Source organism: Callorhinus ursinus, unplaced genomic scaffold, assembly GCF_003265705.2.
Source record: "Callorhinus ursinus isolate GAN/ISIS: 27379988/994484 unplaced genomic scaffold, GSC_fseal_2.0 scaffold30, whole genome shotgun sequence".
NCBI lineage: Eukaryota > Metazoa > Chordata > Mammalia > Carnivora > Otariidae > Callorhinus > Callorhinus ursinus.
The window spans coordinates 16,877,724-16,899,369 of NW_027397092.1; the positions used below are offsets into that span (position 1 = coordinate 16,877,724).

General features: G+C 38.5%; 1 protein-coding gene across 3 annotated transcripts in view; it reads right to left on the reverse strand.

Moving 5' to 3' along the window:
• AFF4 (ALF transcription elongation factor 4) overlaps positions 1 to 21,646 on the reverse strand; it is an 88,507-nt gene that overhangs the window by 7,510 nt on the left and 59,351 nt on the right. For all 3 annotated transcript variants that reach the window (XM_073878666.1, XM_025860935.2, XM_025860936.2), the window contains 14 exons: positions 20,934 to 20,982; positions 18,724 to 18,778; positions 18,248 to 18,285; positions 17,665 to 17,827; positions 16,094 to 17,011; positions 12,142 to 12,230; positions 11,291 to 11,531; positions 6,604 to 6,698; positions 5,943 to 6,006; positions 5,690 to 5,826; positions 5,361 to 5,432; positions 3,874 to 3,967; positions 3,017 to 3,060; positions 1,594 to 1,814 (listed from right to left, as the gene is read on the reverse strand). In XM_073878666.1, the coding sequence (XP_073734767.1) occupies positions 1,594 to 1,814; positions 3,017 to 3,060; positions 3,874 to 3,967; positions 5,361 to 5,432; positions 5,690 to 5,826; positions 5,943 to 6,006; positions 6,604 to 6,698; positions 11,291 to 11,531; positions 12,142 to 12,230; positions 16,094 to 17,011; positions 17,665 to 17,827; positions 18,248 to 18,285; positions 18,724 to 18,778; positions 20,934 to 20,982 (2,280 nt within the window). The remainder of the gene's footprint in view (positions 1 to 1,593; positions 1,815 to 3,016; positions 3,061 to 3,873; positions 3,968 to 5,360; positions 5,433 to 5,689; positions 5,827 to 5,942; positions 6,007 to 6,603; positions 6,699 to 11,290; positions 11,532 to 12,141; positions 12,231 to 16,093; positions 17,012 to 17,664; positions 17,828 to 18,247; positions 18,286 to 18,723; positions 18,779 to 20,933; positions 20,983 to 21,646) is intronic.

Consider the following 21,646-nt stretch of genomic DNA (forward strand, 5'->3'; position numbering starts at 1 on the left):
GGGAAAAAAAGTATGATTCAGAGAGAGAGCGAGGTGAAACAAGATTAGGAAAATGTTGTGTCGCTATCGAATGAAAGGTGCACAGGGATCATTATGCCATTATCTTTCCTTTAGTCAACATTGGAAAAGTACCACACAAAAAAGTAAAACTGAAAGGAGAAAGAAAATTTTAAAAAGGAAAAACGAGGCTAGAAAACTGGCATCAGGAAGAAAAATGGAAAGTAAAGCACGAGTGATTTAATAAGAATTTCTGCTTTGTAACCTTTCCTGAGCGATAGTGACAGTATTTAAAATTTTAGGAAAGATTTAGGTTTTCAGAGACACAATTTTATGTTAGATGTTGGGGTTCCTCTTCTGCTTTCTCCCACCATTATCCTTCTTTAGGGATAGTAATCTTTCATCTTCATCTGATGACCTGTTTATACTACAAACATTTAAAAATACTCTGAAAAAAGGACACTTGATTGACTAGTGTAGTGTTTCTCTACAAAGGGTCTACCTGAATAGCTGCCCCACAAGCACATTTGCTACTAACAACTACAAAAATAAGATGGTGTTTATATAGTACTTTTCCCTAGGATCCTTTATTTACTTATTTTTTAATTTAAAATCCAGTATAGTCGGGGTGCCCAGGTGGCTCAGTCAGTCAAGCATCTGACTATTGATTTCGGCTCAGGTCATGATCTCAGGGTCATGAGTTCGAGCCCCACTTTGGGCTCTGCACTGCGTGTGGAGCCTGCTTGGGATCCTCTCTCCCCCTATCCCTCTACCCCTCTCCCTTCCCTGTGCCACTTTGTGTGCGTGCACGCTCTTTAAAAAAATAAATAAAATAAAATAAAATCCAGTATAGTTAACATATAGTGTTACATTTATTTCAGGTGTACAATATAGTGATTCTTCCCTAGGATCTTTAAATACTTTATAATTATCAATGTTCTTAGTTTGGGCAATAACAAACTTAAGGTACAAAGCTTCAAATAACCTAATACTGAAGAATGCTAGAAACTAATTTATTTTGGGGTCTCCTTTAACACACAAGTTTTCCAATTCACTAAAAATCCAGTATGAATGTGGTTGGGTTTTTTTTTTTTAAGTTTTATTTATTTATTTTAGTAATCTCTATACCCAACATGGGGCTCGAACTCATGACCCCAAGATCAAGAGTCACATGCTCCTCCGACTGAGCCAGCCAGGTGCCCCTGAATGTGATTTCTTATATACTAAATCTCGTATGTACAAGATGTCTGCATGTAATCCTATGCCTAAGCCAAATTTACTGTGAACCATCCTAAAATAGAACAGGTATTTTATTACTTTTATAACCGGAGCTGCACTTAATGTGCCTGAACAAAAGCACATATGTCCTAGAGCAAAAGCTGTTTTTAGTTTCGTGTGTGTCACTGGTACAGTGAGAGGTATTTTGGACCAAACTCAGTACATTCAGTATGACTGGTAAGCAGTGGTGATTAGGAAACTTTACCGGCAACTCTAGACTACATAATAAACTAAATGCAGATCAGACATTATTTAACTAGATCATAAAAGCTCTTTTAACAATTTCGTCCTTCCAAGTTTCTCCAGAGACCCTCCTACCTTTTTGCTCTTTGGAAAGCTGCTCAGCTTGGTCCCAAATTTCCGTGGCATAGAGGAAGTTGGACGTAACTTGAACATAGCTGGCTGCCATCTGGTGGATCCTCTGTGGAATGGTCACTGAAGAACCACTTGCTGTAGCACTGCTGGCCCCAGAAGAGTAATTTCCGGAATTGCCTGGCGACAGCTTAGGAGAAACAGGGGAAGGCATCCCAACAGCTTTGCTACACAGAGACAAAAAGAAAGCTTATTCATGTGAATATGGTGAACGTGATGAAACCAATGTTCTACTGGCTGTTCATCCATGAAGGCTCTTAAAATTTGAAGATTTTTTTTTAAACTGGAAGAGTTCCCAGAGAAGTACAATTTCTTCTAAGTAAGCACTTAGCTCATGAAAACCCATGGCGAATCATCGTTATCTGGACTCTTTGTTTTAATGAATGGTAACAGAACAAAAGACGGCAAAGAACTGAGGAAGTCACACACCTGGAAAGCAGCAGTTCAAAGGCTTAGAAGCTAGATCACCTCACTCCCAGCTCCACACACTTTCCATCTACTCTGGTAGGTAATTAGGTACTTTTCAAGTTGTTTTGTAGAAAGTTGGGAGGAATTTGCAACTTAACACAAGAAGACTGTGGTAGTAGATAGGAACGTTTTATTTTGAACGCCATTATTTCTGATACTTTCCTAGTTTAACCAAGTTATTCAAAGCTGACAAAGAGGTACAGTTTCTTCAATCAACTGCAATTATCTCAAACTTCCTGTGAATTAAATATTTCTTAGGAAACACATGTTGAAATCTGAGAGGTTCATTTCAGGAGTACTAAAATTTGTGGAAGTGCCCAAGACCATAAAAACAAAAAAGAAAATGAAATAAAAGTTGGGGGGACAAATGCGATTTGTTATGAATATCTTTTTATCTTCACTTTTAGCACTATAAATTTGGTTCAGAAAATACACAAGAGCAAAGACAGAAAGTCAGTTAACATAAAAATAATACCTGAACAGAAAAAAATTACAAATGGTAATTGTCCTCCTTTTGGGGGGGTGATGTGGGATGAAGGAGAAACCACAATCACGCCACTGTTATTAATTTCTGTGTCGAGACTTGAGTAAAATAAAGATAACCTCAATGATAAAAACCCAACTATTAAACTCTAAGGACTGAGGTGCTGTCAAAAAACTCAGATTTCTACAGGTGAAATGTCCGCTGTCTACTCCTTCTAAGACTGTGTTTATTATATTTTCAACTTAGTAAAAAATAAAGAAAAAAATGAAAACTTTAAAAAATACTTTATTAGAGATGGTTTTAATTTTTTTTTTGGTCATCTTTCCATTTCTGGAACTGGACCCTACCCATTCCATTTTTACATAAAAATAAATCATTTTGTCACAAAAAACATTTTATAGAGTAAAATTTACCTACCTTCCCAAGCCAGGTGATGGTGCTTGAGAATTATTATAAGAATTCTGTGGACAAAATAAAATGTATGTAATTAAAAAAACACTACTTTTGAAGTACTAAACATATTCAAAAGCACACTGGGCCAGAACTGCTCCTTAAGAAGCTTTACAAATTTAAGAACCCAAAATGTAAGCATGAGAGCGAGAGAATATGTGTGTGTAAATGTGCAAAAGAAAGACCCTATTTAGGTGAGAGCCGGGGGTTCTTGGAAGACCTAAATGGAAGGACAAAGAATGAGTAACACTCAGACAGACAGGAGGTGTGTCATCCTATGTGCAAAGGCTGTGAAGAGATGTGACCCATATGCAGTTTCCCTGGAGCAGAGGTTTAGGTAAGGAACAAGAGAAAGAGACCTCGATGACTTGAGGTCAGGGTAAGAAGCTCAGACCTGACCTTGCAAGCAACAGTAAGCTACTGAAGGGTTCGAACTCAGAACCAGGGCAGGATTTTAAGATTTATGTGGTGGTGTGGTGAAAAAACACAGACATTTTAGGAAACAATTTAACAGTCTAAGGAAGGGTGGTAGTGAAAAGAGAAGGCCATTTGCAAAGTAGAAACTAGGTCTCATGATAGAAAGACGCTACATCAACTGAAATATTAGTAAGAGCTACTGCATATGACTACATAGATTCTATAATCAGATATATGTACATTTAAAAACTTTCCAAGAAATTTCAAACTTTCTGTTTGAAAGCTACCAACAGTAGCTCCTCGCTTGCTGTGGCAGGCCAAACAGGAAGAGGCCCTTGTGGGGCTGCGAAAGGAGAAGACAAATCTTGTCTCCTAGGACGGGGACCTTCCCCCACTGCCACACTTACCTTCAGGTGCTCTGTCAGTGTCTTTGAGTACTTGAGAGCATTTTCCTTCTTCAGTTTGAACAGCCTCAGGTACAGCAAAGACTGGCATCTCAGGCTAGCCAATGGAAAAGGGCAGCTTATTTAACAGCACAACAGACTGGCCACATGCGCAGACAACTTTTGTATTGTGCAAGAGTACAGGACCGGCTCGTGTGAACAGACCATGGCATAAGGTCAACGACGCTAACCCTCAGGCAAAACTGGAAGATGTGTCCTGATTATGGTACACACCCAAAGGAGGGGAAGACACTTAGGAATGGTCTCCTATTTGTTGACCATCAAGAATCAAAACCTCACCCACAAGACACCAACATGTCATTATAACATATGCATTCAAAGAAATTACTGAGGAGCAGAATCTCTAGATCAAATTATAACTATCTAAAAATTCAGCAACAAAAACTAGAAAACTCAACTATGCACAGGACAACTCTGAGGCAACACACGGGAGCCTTACTATGGCTTGCAAAAGCCCTGCCACTGCTTACCTCCCCAGTCACTTTCCCTTCTCCCCGGTCTCTGGAGGAGTTGCTTTCGTTCCTTGATAGCTCCCAGTTTCTTGCCACCATCTAGCCCTTGCACGTATTCCCTCTACCTGAAGACTGGGTGTCTCTACACTCTACTCTCTTGAGAGTTATTATACTTTCCTTTCAAAGTACTGAATTCAGGGCGCCTGGGTGCCTCAGTTGTTAAGCGTCTGCCTTCGGCTCAGGTCATGATCCCAGGGTCCTGGGATCGAGTCCTGCATCGGGCTCCCTGCTCGGCGGGGAGGCCTGCTTCTTCCCCTCCCTCTGCTTCTCCCCCTGCTTATGTTCTCTCTCTCTCTGTATCTCTGTGTCTCGAATGAATAAATTAAAAAATCTTTAAAAAAACAACAGAAAACCCAAAAAACCCACAAAGTACTGAATTCATACACTTGTGTGGCGATCTGATTAATCTGTCTCCTCACACTAGATACTAGACTCCACGACAAAAAAGACCGTGTCAGTTTATCCACAGCTACATTCCTAGTTGTTAAAGCCAGTGCCAGGTAAAGTAACTACTTTTAACAATCTGGAAACATCTCCCTGGGACCAAGCCACCAAGCCACATTCTTTACTCTGAATAAACTAAACACTTGCTCCCTAAGAGAAGGTACAGGATATGTGAATAAGGAGAGAGCATACCGAAAGAAGAGCCTGGTAAAGGCACCATGTGAGACATGGGGAGTTCTACGGTCAGCCCTACTCTACCAAGGCTTTTGCCATGAGCACAATGGATCAGAGACTGACAACAACTAAAAATCCTTCAGTAGGAATTTTGACTTATTTTCTACTTTACCCATCAAAAATAGATTTATGCCTGGGTTATGAAAAGTCAATTCAAGGACAGCTTTCAGAAGGGCATAAACAGTGTAATTTCTTAGGGAACAGCCTGTCATCTAGCAGAGGCTGGAACACGACACTTACCAAAGTACCGTGAGCCTTTTATCTGCAGCTGTAGCATCAGGGGCCAAGTAATTCTTTAGCTTCATAGTGTATCTGTGAGTTAAAGCAACAAATGACACAAAACACAGTACTTCATCTTGATCTTAGGACTTCCTTAGTCCTCAGAACATTAGAACCCAACCTAAACAAAGGCAAAAATACCCACGGAAGTATCTAGTTCTCCTTATCCCAGGACAATAAAGGGTCAGGCTCCTTCACAGTTTTACTGTACACAGCTGTATCAGCCCCTTCCTAGAGGAACCAAGGAAGTAATAGTGCCAATGACATGGCAGCAAAGTTTTCCCACTTACTTGATGAGCTCCACTGTCTCTGAATACATAGGGAATGGGGATTTGGATTCCTGAGCATTTTTCTCTAATGCATTCCCACATTCAATGAAAGATACCACAGCATCAAGATAGTATACAGCTTTCTCAAACCTATCAGACTGAAGAAAGGAGAATAAAGGTAATGAGAGATACACTGAGGTACTATGGGAACAAACAATATATGAAAATTTAAGTTAATTTGATTAAATAAATAAATGTGAGAATGTTTACATACCAATGCATCGGCATTGTGCTTTAGCTTTTTTGCTTCTTGTAAATAATGGTCTGCTGAATAATTTCTGCAATGTAAATTTTTATAGTAAATAAAATAGTAAATATTTTCATAAGATATTACTTGTTCATTTTAGTCTCTAGCATCCCTCAGAAAATGACCCATTACTAAACATTCAGTTCCAGTTTTTCTGACAAATGTTTTTATTGGGTTAAGAGCATAAATTGTGTTGGCCAACTCATGGCAAATTTTCTACTTAGGAATACAGAAATCAAGCTCCCTAGTATTAAATGCTTATTTTCCCAAGTTGTTTGAAAGATTCGGAACAAATGGAATGTGGGTAAGAGAAATATCCTTTTAATAAAACGGAGGAAAAAACCCAACACTGCTCTCACTTATGTAAGAAAGCCCTCATGTTAAACAGTGGTACCAGCAGCAGTCAGGTTCTACTTGAAGGTACATTATTCACATGCCCGAGGAGTCATGGAGTTCAGTTAAAAGGAACAATACCTGGACTAGTAGGGTGCCTTTCAAATTAAAATCTGAATGTTCTATGGAGCACAACACAAGTATGAATTCTTCTGATCACTGATGGGAATTTAAATGAGTTTCTCATATGCTGACTGGAATGATTTCTCCAATGCATAAAAAAAATTTCTCTCACCTGTCGTCAAAGGCAAGCTTTGTTCTCCGAGGCTTAGAAGCATCAGGAGTTGGTATAGATGGAGGACAGCTAGAGGAGCTATTTGGAGCCTTTTCCTGACCAGAAAAACATATAATGTTGAAAATATATGTTGAAAATTCTGAGGTGATTAAAATTAAACTGAAAGTATCTTTTGAGCCACTAGGAGAAAGGAAACAAAATTCTACTGCCTTCAGTAATTAATTTCCTTGTTACAAAATTTTTAAATTTCAAAATGTAAAAGCCCTTTTTGCAGAACAGGTCCATTTTATATAACCAAAAATATTCATTCTAATAGCAGAGGTCTACTATGTACGAGGCACTGAACTACACACTAGTTAAAACATAAGGAAGATATAACCTACTCTGACAATAGGAATACTGCTTAAGACAAAATTTACTGATAATTACTGGTCAATGAAAACAGCAATGATAAGATCTAACACTTACTACATGCTTACTACTTACCAGGCACTAAGTTAACTAGGTACTTAGCAGTGTCATTAATCCTTCCACAACTTTATGGAATGTATACTGCTTTTGGGACAGAATAAAAAGCAACGGCAAGGAGGGTAACTCACCCAAGTTCAAACAACTTTTAAGTGGCATTCCTGGAATTTGGATTTTAAATCCAGATCTGCCATATTTTAAAAGCCTAGCCACCTTCTTAAACTTAATTCTACCTCCTCTCAACATAGCCCTTTATGCGGGGCCTGTGAGCCTGTCTTCCCAACTGCTTCCCTATACACATTTTCCCACAATAAAACACGATAAGTAGCAGAATTTATCCTACGAAATGATGTTTCAACATTAAAAAACCCGATTAATATATAATTTTACTGCCTGTGTTTAAAAATCTACTGAAAAGGAACCATAAACCATTTTTCTCAAATGATAACAGCTTTTCAGTTCTACCCAATACAGCTTATCTCAAGGAATAAAAATAAAGGCCCTGGGATTTGAGAAAATACTACACTCTTCATGGTAAAGTTCACATGTTTCTGAAATGGCTTCCTGCCTATTATGATGGAATGTAACATTACTAGGCCAGCTTTCCCTCTATGTTTTATAAGTAATTCCACAACTGCCTAAGTTTAGATTTACTGAAGGAAAATTGAAGTTACTAAAAATACATTAAAAAACTTTCTATGTATTTTAACGTATTTTCTTACATAAAAATTATATGCATGGGATATGTAAAATCACTGCGTGGTGAAGGAGGTTAACTAAAAATACTGTAGTGGTCATTTCACAATATATACATATATTTAATCATGGTGTGCACCTGAAACTAATATGTTATATATCAAGTATATCTCATTAAAAAGGAACTGGCAGAACTAAAAGAATAGACAAATCTTTTATGTTTGTGGAAAAATGAACAAGAGGACAAAGTGACCAAAAATATCAGCAAAAAGAAGGTTTGAAAACATGATTAATATAATTGAATTACATGGATTCCCTGTCTAAATATATGCAGAATACACATTCTTTCCTAGCAAATACAGAACATTACAAAATCTACCACATACTATACTCTCATAAAGTAAATCTTAACAAATTTCAAAAGACTGCTACCATGCAGATTACTTTCCAGCCCCAATGCAATTAACGTAGAAACACTAATCAGAAGACAACTAGCAAATCTCAGTATGTTTGGAAATTGACTAACATGCTTTTAAGTTAACTCTTGGGTCAAAGATAAAATCATCCTGGAAATTAGAAAATATTTTAAACGGAGTTATAAAAACAAACCAAATCTTCTAGGATGCATGTAAGCAGTTATTTAGAGGAAATTATACAGCTTATCTGCTTATATTAGAGAAAAAAGGGGCACCTGCATGGCTCGGTTGTTAAGCGTCTGCCTTCGGCTCAGGTCATGATCTCAGGGTCCTAGGATCGAGCCCCGCATTGGGCTCCCTGCTCAGCGGGAAGCCTGCTTCTCCCTCTCCCACTCCCCCTGCTTGTGTTCCCTCCCTCTCTGTCAAATAAATAAATAAAATCTTAAAAAAAAAAAAGGAAAAAGGCTTAAAACTAATTTAAAAATTAATGAGCTAAGTATCCATTTTTAAGTCAGTAAACAGAAGCATAAATAAATAAGAAAGGAAATCATAAAGACTATAAGTTAATGAAATAGAAAACAAAAATAAACCACAAAGAATCAACAAAAACAAAGGCTAGTTTCTGAAAAGACAAGTAATTTTACTAATAAGCCTCTGATGAGACTGATCAAGGAAAAAGAGAAATGGCACAGAGAACTAATATGAAGAACAAAAGGGAGGGCGCGTGGGTGGCTCAGTTGGTTAAGCGACTGCCTTCGGCTCAGGTCACGATCCTAGAGTCCCAGGATCAAGTCCCGCACCGGGCTCCCTGCTCAGTGAGGAGTCTGCTTCTCCCTCTGACCCTCCCCCGTCTCATGTGCTCTCTCTCATATAAATAAAATCTTTAAAAAAATAAAAAACAAAAGGGAAACATAAGTAGAGATGTCACAGATATCAAAAGCATATTAAGAGACTGAACCTTATACCAACATATTTCAAATATTTGATAATATAAGCAAATATGTAGAAAAAATAAAAATGATATGTAATTTTGGTTTTCCATATTATCTAATTTTCCTTTAGCTAAAATAAGAAAAAGCATATTTTCCAACTAAATTACAGATTCTTCTATAATAAACCCATATGTAATTGCCTAAACTGGAAATTGCCCAGGCTAACATTAATGATTTTTTTTTAAAGATTTTATTTATTTATTTGAGAGAGAGAATGAGAGATAGAGAGCACGAGCGGGAAGAGGGTCAGAGGGAGAAGCAGACTCCCTGCCAAGCAGGGAGCCCGATGTGGGACTCGATCCCGGGACCCTGGGATCATGACCTGAGCCGAAGGCAGTCGCTTAACCAACTGAGCCACCCAGGCGCCCTAACATTAATGATTTTAACAACTGTTATTTTAACAACTGTTAAAAGCCCTAAGATCTTGAAATCGAAGTGGTCAGGGCCTATATTTTATATTCTGTCAATAACAATAGAGTACCAAATAATTACATTTGATCCAACAAATATTTCCTGATTACCCAGTAAGCTAAACAATGGAGACAAAACAAAACAAGATACAAATCCCTGCTTTCAAGGATCTGACAAACCAATAAAGAGCCACATAGTTTTACCTATGAGATCGCACAACTAAATGAACAGGTGACCTCACTTAAAGAATACATTTAAAAAGGCAGTAGGAGGGGGGCGCCTGGGTGGCTCAGTTAGGCCTCTGACTCCTGATTTCGGCTCGGGTCATGATCTTGGGGTCGTGGGATCAAGTCCCGAATTGTACTCTGTGCTCAGCGGGGAGTTTGCTTGAAATTCTCCTCCTGCCCCAACTCAGGCACACTCTCTCTCTCTCTCTCTCTCAAATACATTTTTAAAAAGATTTTATTTATTTATTTGATGGAGAAAGAGAGAGAGCGGGTGTGCAAGCATGGGGAATGGCAGGCAGAGGAAGAGGGAGAAGCAGCAGGCTCCTAGCTGAGCAGGGAGCCTGATATGGGGCTTGATCCCAGGACCCTGGGATCATGACCTGAGCTGAAGGCAGAAGCTTAACCAACTAAGTCACCCAGGTGCCCACAAATAAATCAATCTTAAGAGAGAGAGAGAGAATGGTATGAGGTTTCAAGAAATAAGCATTCAGGCCTCAAATCCTACAGGTGAAGTATGGAAAATGGAGAAAGAGCCAGTTAGCAGGTAGACACAAAACTGGACGGTAGAAGGAGGCCAAGAGGCTAGTCAGGTTCCTTAAGAACACTAGAACGAACTCTCTAAACTATTACAGAAGGGTGTCCACCTGGAGAAAAAGCCATCTGTATATCTCAATTTGAGCCATTGTTCACAACTAAAATCACCTCAATTTTAAAGACTTAATTAAATCGCCACATTTAATAAGCATGAATAACTACCTTTAATGGTCAATTTTTTCAACTCTCAAACCTTCGCTTACTCAAGTCACAAATAACAACCCAGTGAATTATATTCTTAAAAATCTAGGTGTTTTCTTAATTTTGTCAGAGTTTGCTCGTGATCAAAACAGTTTAGAAAGTAATGCAAATAACCTGGTAAATAAAGTGAGGGTGAAAGTCTAATACAGTACAGCCTTGAAAAAGCTTCTATGATCCATTTCTCCACCCAGGAACATGAAGAATAGTCCCCCACATTATGATCATGCTCCAGGAATAGCTCCAGTACTAGCTCAGCTAAAGAATTTTCCCTTCTTCATGAATCAAAGCCAGATTGGCTGCTTTATCACTTTATGTAATATACTTGCTTGTAAAATCTAATTCTAAAAAATCCAAAGCCAATTTCAAACCACAGACAACTCAATCGTAAGAACTGGAGTGATTTATAATTAGATCATAATCGACTACTTTCTTCCAAAACCAACTTTCCCAATTATGGGTTTCTCTTAATTAACATGCATGTGGCCAGGTGAAGTACTGCTTTCATGGTCTCAGATCAACTGCATATGTTTATTATCAAGATTATGACATTCTGAGAGTAAAAATGCACAGGCCTATAAATTTAATGAGAGTTGTACATGATCGTTCAAGCACAATGTCACCTTAAAGAATTCCTATGGCAATGAGATTGCTTTCCAAGAGGCTCAGACCCCCAACGCCTTACCTTGACCTCCTTAGAGCTACTGGAAGTCTTCCCTTCAGTCTTTTTCTGCTTTGATGTGGAGGAACTGTTTTTGCTGCTGCCACCATTCTCCTTGTTGCTATTATTACTTGACTTTAAAGAAGACGACTGACTAATAGTCCTCTTCCGAGAGCCATGCTCTGTTTTTGGATCTTTTGAAGGAACGGGCCCCGCGGGAGAAGGCAACAAATCCTTTTCTTTTGCAGCACTTTGCTTAGATGACCTGCCAAATCAAACAAATGCCTTCATTTCTCCAACACAGTCATATGGTGGTGATGGATTTTTTTCTATTTCTTTCTGCCTGCTTTCAAGACAAATTTGTTTCTCCCTATTTAAGTATGAGGACACATGACTTCTACAAAACAAGAGTGTACATTTCATAAGGACAGGCCTCTTAGCTGTTTTCCACCCCCTGGCTGTACATATACCCAGTGCCTAAATGTTGGCCTGCCACACAAGTATTCAATAAATACTGGTTACATAAATGAGAAGAGAATGATGAAGACATGACGTTCCTAAGTTAGAAACCGGTCTCTTGCCAGATACAGATAAGCTTGTCATCTAGCCAGAAAGTGCTAAAACTTTAATTCTTATCCTGTACTCAACCCTACTCCACTACAGAAGGAAGAAAGGAAGAGACTGAATCTTAAAAACTTTCCATTGTAATTAGCTAACAGCAAAAGCTCCCTCCTCTACTAGTTGGTATATGTACACATATACATGGATATGACATATAGTCACTGAAAGGAACAATCTAAGAGCACATTAGAAAGTACCCAATGGCAAATGACATACACATATTAACACACATGTAACATGTTTTGGGGACGTACTCTCTGTTGCTGGATGGCTTGTGACCTGCTGAATTCTTGTCCTCTGTTTTGGGTTTCTTGCTGTCATTGGCTCGGGTATCATCTTCATTCTGGATGAAAAATAGAAAAAAGCAACTACTACGTTTGATTTTTATTCATCTAATTTCAGTTTCCAGCCCCTCAATAATTTATCCCTGATAAGTTTCAGAAAGAAGATAAATGTGAAGTGAAATAACTCATTTAAACAATGTTCAGTGAACTGAGTTTCAAGGCTGAGAAGAAGTCTCCTATTTTATTTTAAAGATTTTATTTATTTATTTGACAGACACAGCGAGAGAGGGAACACAAGCAGGGGTAGTGGGAGAGGGAGAAGCAGGCTTTCCGCGGAGCAGGGAGCTCAATGTGGGGCTTGATCCCAAGATCCTGGGATCATGACCTGAGCCGAAGGCAGACGCTTAACGACTGAGCCACCCAGGTGCCCAAGAAGTCTATTTTAGATAAACAGAGCCCAAACACGGAAACACATTTCCTACAGTCTTTTAGGTGACATCTTTTCATCCTAATGACTTTGGGGGGGGGCTGTGAAATTATAATTAAGATATAATTCATACAGGGGCGCCTGGGTGGCTCAGTCGTTAAGCATCTGCCGTCGGCTCAGGTCATGATCCCAAGGTCCTGGGACTGAGCCCCACATCGCTCCCTGCTCTGCGGAGAGCCTGCTTCTCCCTCTCCCACTCCCCCTGCTTGTGTCCCCTCTCTCGCTGTGTCTCTGTCAAATAAATACATAAAATCTAAAAAAAAAGATATAATCCATGTACGATAAAATCCACTCTAAAAGTTAACAATTCAATAACTTTTAGTATATTCACAGAGGTGTACAACCATTACCACAAACAATTCTGGAACATTCTCATCATCTCAAAGATACCCTAGACCCTTCAGCAGGCATTCCCCCCATTCCCTCCACCCCAGAATCTAGTAATCACTAATCTATATATTTTGTCTTTATGGATCTGCCTATTCTAGACAGTTCATATAAATGGAATCACATTTGTGGCCTTCTGTCTCTGGTTCCCTTCACTTAGTATAATATTTTTCAGGTTCACTGATGCTGTAGCATGTATGAGGATTTCATTCGTGGTTATAGCTGAATGTATTCCATTGTATGCACATACCACATTTTATTTATCCATTCATCAGTTAATGACCATATGGGTTGTCTCCACTTTTTGGCTAATATAAATAATACTGCTGCAGACATTCAAGTCTAAGTCTTTGTGTAAACATATTTTCATTTCTCTAGGGTATATATCCTAAGTGGAATGGAGTGGAATTGCTGGGTCACACAGTAACACTGTGTTTAACTTTTTGAAGAACTGCCAAAACTGCGTTCCAAAGCAGCTACCTATCATTTTATATTCCCACCAGCACTGTATGAAAATTCTAACTCCTCCATATCTTCGTTTGTTACTGTCCATATTTTTTATTATAGCCAAGCCTAATGACTGTGAAAAATGTTTTGCTGAAACAAAAGCTATGAGCCCATCTGTAACTGCCAAAGCTACCTTCCTGATTCTAAGTTTTCCTATTGCTTTAAGTATTGGGGCCCAAGAATCCAAAACATTCTGCCATAACAAAAGAATCTGTTCCCTACACAAATGATTGAAAGTGGACACATAAAAACATGAGACAAAAGAATCTACATCCTTCATTACCCTTGGTTGAGACTCCTCTCAGTACCATCTGCTCCATCTTCAAGAACTGTCCCTGACACTTAACTTTACCAAAGCCATGAATCTCAAAAATCATTCCAAGTTTCCAGACTTGATTCTGATTTTATAAAATCAAAATCTGACTTTCACATGTTGACATAAAAAAACTCAGGAGGAATAAAACATGCCAGTGAAATGTGGAGAAGGTGCAATTCTTTTAGAAGAAGGGGATTTTCTATTTTAAGTTATATATATTTTACAATTTTAAACAAAAGAGTAAAAAGGGCATTCTACATTGTATTTCTATATTATATGAAATCTTATAAAGAATATGTAATACTTTTCAAGCACAAAAGGACCAATTCTTAATTCCATAAGCACCTTCGTTTTCTGAAGAGCAGGGTCCATCATACATGAGCTCTTACTTCATGTAATTGTATGAATTAAATCCCATACCAAGTCCAGCAATCTGAGGTAGGTAGCTCTATAGGGGCCAGTTAGCCCTAAACCTAGCAGTCAAAAAAGCTTCCCTATGCTACAATAATGGAAACTCACTAGCTATAGCACTGATAGTAGTAAGCTTCAGTTTTCTATAAATTCAAATTTCTAAATATCTTCAATTTCTGAAGAGTCAAAAAAAAGGGGGGGTAATTATTCTAGTTTGTTCAAATACACATCATCGTCTGCACATTGTACTGTGGCCTTGAGAAAAAGAGGAAAGACCTCCAGCTCACTTCATTTTAAGAAAATGTTTTATTCTTCCTATCCTGATGTGAGATTCTCAAGGTCAGCTGGGATTGGGGTTTTGCTCTGACTCTACCTGGTACAACTATTCTGGTACCTATCTGTCCACCTGCTCACCTCTTTGGTGTTATACAATCATATTCACACATATGTATCAGAGGAAAGCATTTTATTCTTCAATACAAATCATTAAAATTTACTTTCCTCTACAAATTTTTCACTAGAGCTGAAAGATCAAGCTCTTTTTCCCAAAGAATCTCTGTCTATACATGTCAGTTGTTCAGCTCTTTTCATTCAATATGTCCATTATCCTCCAATCATAGACATCTGTGGGTTTGCACATCTCCTGGGTCTAAAAAGGCTGACCTTGGGCGCCTGAGTGGCTCAGATGGTTAAGCGTCTGCCTTCGGCTCAGATCATGATCCCAGAGTCCTGGGATCGAGTCCCGCATCAGGCTCCCTGCTCTGCGGGGAACCTGCTTCTCCCTCTCTTTCTGCCTCTCTCTCTCTCTCTCTCTGATTCTCATGAATAAATAAATAAAACATTTAAAAAATGGGCGCCTGGGTGGCTCAGTTGGTTGGGCGACTGCCTTCGGCTCAGGTCATGGTCCTGGAGTCCCGGGATCGAGTCCCGCATCGGGCTCCCTGCTGCTCAGCGGGGGGTCTGCTTCTCCCTCTGACCCTCCCCCCTCTCATGTGCGTGCTCTCTCTCTCTCTCTCATTCTCGCTCTCTCAAATAAATAAATAAATAAAATCTTTAAAAAAAAAAAACATTTAAAAAATAAAAAATAAAAAAAATAAAAAATAAAAAGGCTGACCTTGAATATATACCAAGCTTCACCTCTAAATTCAAATTATCCCAGATGAGGGGCGCCTGGATGGCTCAGTCGTTAAGCATCTGCCTTCAGCTCAGGTCATAGTCCCAGGGTCCTGGGATCGAGCCCCGTGTCAGGCTCCCTGCTCGGCGGGAAGCCTGCTTCTCCCTCTCCCACTCCCCCTGCTTGTGTTCCCTCTCTCACTGTCAAATAAATAAATAAAATCTTTAAAAAAAAAAATTATCCGAGATGAATTTAAAGACAAGAGCTGGCCACGTGTGAGCAGATGTGTTTAGTCCTGACCTTGCAGACATGGGTGTTTGAAAAGGGAAAAAAGCTAAGGCACAGATATGTACAGAGGACTGGTGAAGTTCCTGAGGATGTGTCAAAACTGGTGAGTCAGGGGCGCCTGGGTGGCTCAGATGGTTAAGCGTCTGCCTTCGGCTCAGGTCATGATCCCAGGATCCTGGGATGAGCAGAAGCACTGGCTCATTTCTTACTGGATTAGAAACTAAAGGAGACAGGAAGAGGCTCAGTGGTCCTCAAGAGATTGTTTAGTCTGTAGCCTCCCCTGGGTCTTGGGCTCAACCTCTATGTTCTCTCATAGCTATGACTCAACCAGGTATTTTCTGGCTTACTGAGATATCCACTGCATTTCAGGTTCTGATGTTTAAAAACAAAACAACAAAAACTCTTCACAAACCTTATGTTTCCTTTTGCCTTTGTTGGAAACTTTTTCTGAGGCTTGTTTCTGAGCCTCTCTTGTGTGCTTTTCTGGCACATTTTTCTTTTCCCCCTTGGGCGGCTCTGTTTCTTTGTAAGGCTTTCCTGGTATTCTGGTCAAGAGATTCAGGTCAATCTTCACAATAAGTGGATACCTGTCATCAGGCTCACTGAGGGGTGAAAGAAGTTCCTTCTCTTCCATAGGAGAGAACATTCGTTGCCGAAAAAAGCTATCTTCTTCCTCCACTGAGGAGGGCTTCACGGGAGTCCTGTTACTCTCAGGGTACTTAGGAGTTTGTGAGGAAGGAGGAAGGCTCTCGCTTTCATCCGAATCTGAGGATGAGGTATCTGTTTCTATGATTTCCCTTGATTTCTGGGAAGATTTACTCGTTGACTTGTATTTCTTTTTCTCTGCAGAAGGTCGAGGGGAAGATTTGGACTCCTTCTTAATATTGGGTTTCCTTGAGCCTTTGGTGGCTGCTTTATGTCTGCTGGAGGGCATGCTGGTAGCCATGTCTACCGGGGTTTCGCTTTCTATCTTCAGGCCTCCCCGGGGCTCTTCAGCGGCTGCCTTCTCAGCCTTTTTGGGTTGTTTTTTGCCTACAGTTCTCCTCTGTGTTGTGCTGTCACTCTGTGCAGGGGACTTCTGCCTCCCTCGCCCACTTTCTGATCCCTTTTGGACAGTTTTGGAGTCTCGTCCAGGAGTAGCAGAACTCGTTTCTTTAGGTCCGCCTGGATCAGGGTAGCTATTCCCGGTGCCCTGTTCTCGGCCTTCCTTTTTATAGCCTTGAGATGATGGTATGTTACTGTCCACAGAAGAAGCTGGTGACACTTTATGTGGGTTCACTTTATTCAACCAATTATCAAGTTGCCATTTGTTTGTTGGTGGTGGTTCAGGCTGAAAAACAGAGAAATAAATATGCTTTTGTCAATCCTGAAGCCTTCTCCCTCCTTAACAATCTCAACGAAGAGGAAAAAGCACGTCTAAGACCACAAAGGCATTTGTTGTTCAGAGTTCTGACTGAACTAAGCAAAGGGCTGACTATTGGCTCTCAGAGCTCTCATCTCTTGAATGAGAAGATAAGCCTGATGTTACAGTGGCTTTTAAACATTAAAGATTCCTGTCAGGAACCCAACTTCAAAGGTAAAATTACAAATGACCATGGCTATGCTTAATTCCAAAAAGTAAAGAAGTGATATAGGTACTGATAGAGATTTTTAACCATATTTTATCAACCTACAGTAAAATTATACGACTCCTTTTAGTCACAATAACTACATAACATGAATTACCATGCTGAGATATAAAAAGAAAGCCCAAACTGAACCAATCCAGTATTTTAGGGACCTGAAATATGACCTCAAGTAATTCCTAATCCAGACTGTTTGTTCAAATAACAAGGAAACTCAAGTATCTAAGTTTCCTCCAAGATACACAGTTCAATTTCTTAACCTTCTTTCCCTTCACCTTTTATATTTGAAACAGGTCTTAACTGGCCATCACCAGGGGCCGTGCAAGGCCTGCGGAAGATACCCCTGCCTCCCTCTCACCTCAGGAGATGCACTCTGCGACGGCTCATTTGCCTCGCTGTCACTGGAGCTACTTTCACTCTCTGAGTCAGATCCAGAGCTGCTTTCAGATCCACTGTGGCTGCTAGAATCATCCCTGGAGTTATCAGCTCCTTCACTATTATGGTGTGAAGGTTCAGAGTTACTAAAAAGAGATAAAACATGTAAATGACTGAAAGTGTTTTTTTGTTTTTTACACTGACAACAGGAAAACACCCAAATCTGACAACTAACTTTATTTAAAATGTTTACTGTTATGCTGTTACAGATCTATGAATCCAGAACATCATTTATAAATGAAACACTTCCTTAAAAAAAAAGTTTCTAATATGCTCCTCAGCCATTAGCACTTACCTTTTAAAAACAGTTCTACTGAGGTATAATTTACATACCACAGAATTCACCCATGTTAAGGGTACAATTCAATGATTTTTAGTTAATTTACAAGGTTGTACAATCGCCATTACAATAATATTTACTTTATAAGGTTGATTATTATATTACTACAATGCTATCAGGTGACCCCCACCCCTCCAAATAAAACAAAAAATAAAAGGATGCGTACCTTCCTGGTGTACTCCTTGGCATTGTCTTATCACAATCCTAAAAGTAAAACATGAGAGGAAATGTGAATGAATAAATAGCACTCTATCTGCTTAATGTGAACAATATTTGAATTCTTAACAGAACACTAGCAGCTCTAATGTATGCATCAATGTTTACCTAACACGTAGGACACACTGTACCTAAGGAATAACTGCCAGGCTAAGATGAAAAGCTTTGTTAGAAGTTTTTCTTGTCAACATTCTCACATTTCATGAGTACACTCTGATCCATGATAGGTAGTAAGGAAAAGCCAATTTAAAAAGAAGGAGTTTTAAACACAGAGCAGAACATGACAACATTCCACTGTCAAAAAGCAGTAAGGAATTTATTTTAAATAAATGAATCATATATGTATCATTCAATTCTAATTCTTATAAAATACAATGCAAACCAATACTGTATGATACTGGCAAATTCATAAAGCAGTAGACACACCTGCTCCCCATCGCTGTCTTCACTGCTGCTTAGTTTTAAGTCATCTTTTAACATACTAGAGGGAAAAGGCAGAAAGAATTAGTAATTCTGTAACAGTGTATCATGGCACACCAGAATATTAAATATCTATGAATCATTCTAGAAATAATCATGGTGGTAGCCATAGATTTAATTAAAAAACAAAGAAAAGAACCAGTAAGTCTTACTCTGGTGTGCTTCACATCCAGAGTAAAAACTGAGAAAGGAGGAAGTGAACATTTCAAAAGCTCTCACGTTTCCGTAAGTAAAACATGTAACCTTCTTTTCTAATTAAATAAGCCACCTCCTACAAACTCTTACACTCAGTTGTTATCTCTATTTTTCTCTAATTGCATCCACACCCACTCATTCATATTAAAACAAATTACCATACGCATACCCAACAGTCCACTAGAGAGAAAACTCCTAAAAAGAAGGAAGATAAAATGAAAGTATCAGCAATTCTCTTTCATTGTCCCTCATGTTCCACGAAGAGATTCATACAACTTCATAATTGTGGAAACCAGAACACAAAATCAAAGCGCTAGTTCATAAACGCCTTGCTATGAAAGATGACTGCCCTCTGGAGGAGTAACAATTTGGGGTAAGAACCTTAGCTATAAAACAGAAATGACTGTGTATGAATTAAAAATAAACTCCAGGTTTTAAATCTTCCTTGATTAAAGTTCAGATCAATTAAAAAAACACACAAATTCCGTAAACTATAGTTTCTAAAATTCATTTTTCAAAGTAAGATTACAGATTTAAATTTTCCTTAAGGCCATAAAATCAACATTAAAATAAAGAATCCGAGTAATGACCCATTAAATATTCCTTGCCTTTTTACAGGGGAGCAAAAATTAATACAAAACTTAGGGAAAACCACTAGAATAATGTTTAATTTCTCATTACTAGTAGTTCCATTACCTTTCTTAAAATTTCATGACAGTCTCCAATCAGTGGAAAGGAAATCTTCTTTCACTCCAATAACTATTAATACTTTCCCCTCAAAGCTTAACCTGAGTTTCTGTATCTGACCCGAAATTCAGATTATCCCCTAAAAGATCACCCTGAAACAAAGTAACCAGATGATTACAGAATTATGAAAAGTGTTTTAAGGCTGGCCCAGTTAAGCGGGACAGAAAAAAAGAGCTTTCTTTTGGACAAGGGCTTAGTGCATCTCTATGACTGATACCTGTAAGGAAATGTACTTACTCTGAATTCTCTCAGCCCTTATGATTTAATAATGGCAGCTCAATGAACCTGTTCACACACGTGGATATGTCAAAGCTTTTACCAGACTGCTCAAGGTCCTGCATGCTTTTGTTCCCTCAGCAACTGAACGGATTCGCACATAAATGGTAGGCTTTTACCAGTTCTTTGCATATGAATAAATATGATAAATATGAATATAATTTCAACTCTTTAAGCAGTGAGGGGGATTTCTTGCATTCATATAAGTTCATTCTCAGTTCTTCCTTTGTTCAGCGTAAGAGGCTGAGGTTATCAATACAGATTACAGGTTATAGCTTAGAAAGCCAGCACTGGGACCACAGCTTCTTCAGAATTTTGTTTTAATTAGTGAGTTAACTTGTGGTCTCAGGAATTCAGTTCACTTCTTAAGCTGGAACTTATTATCATCCAATATATTAGCCTAATTACATTTTGACATATATTCCTGGTTCTACCTATAGAAGGAGGAAAACTTAAAGACAGTACAAACTATGCTGACTTAATATTCTACACAAAGCAGTTAAATGGAGGGCTTACTAAGAATCCTGTATCGTTCAGTCTTCTTTATTAAAAACAAACTATCAACCTACCCACAAACACAAATACACACATCTCTTAAGAGATGAGAAAAAACCGTAATCTCAGAGGAGGTGTAGGCAAACTATGGCCCACAGGTAAATACAGACTAACACCTGTTTTGTAGAAAAGTTTTATTGGAACACAACCACACCCATGGTCTATATTTGCTTTCATACTACAATGGCAGAGCTGACTAACTGGGACAAAAATTATCTAAAGCTGCTAAAGCCTAAACTATTTCACTATCTGGCCTTTTACATTAAGTTTGCCTACCCCTTCCTTAAAAGATTAAGTACACATATTTAAGCATTGTGCTAATATGTACACACTACAGACAGACTTTTAGCAAAACAGACAAACTTATTAAGCAATACACTTACGATTTAGATTGGTGTCCATTTGAAGTTTTAGAAGAAGGATTGTATCTTTCTAGAACAAAAAGAATGCAGAAATTAACAACTACAGTATGGCTATTTAGATTGTAAAATATGTATCAGTATATCCTCAAAAGAAATGTAAATCAACACCACCAGATAGAATTCGTCCCTCCAACAAACTGGCAACATTTTAAAGTCCAATAAATACGAGATACTGGTGGAAACAGGCATGCTCAGAAGCTGTCTGTAATACTATTAACTCATACAATCTTTTTGGCAGGCAATCTGGTAATATTATCTCACTGATACTAGAAATGCACATATCCACTGATGTGGCAATTATGATGAAAAAATATTTACCTTATAGGTGTATCTGGAAAAATACATAAACACACACACCAGATGTTTATGGTAGTATGATTTGTAACAGCAAAAACTAGAAACAAATGTCTATCAAGAGGGGACTAGTTAAATAAATTATGGTACGTTCATACAATGTAAAACAATTTTCATGTTAAAAAGAATGAGCTAGAGTTTTTATACTGATACAGACACAGCTCTAAAACAACTTAAGTGAAAAACACAGGTAATAAAAGAGTAGGAGCAGCTTATGATCCCATTTTCCAATAGTTAGTTATAGCAGGAGGAGGACAGAACTAAAGATGCGACATTCTTAAAAGATTTTAAGATAGAAAATGTAAACTTTCTGGCCTATA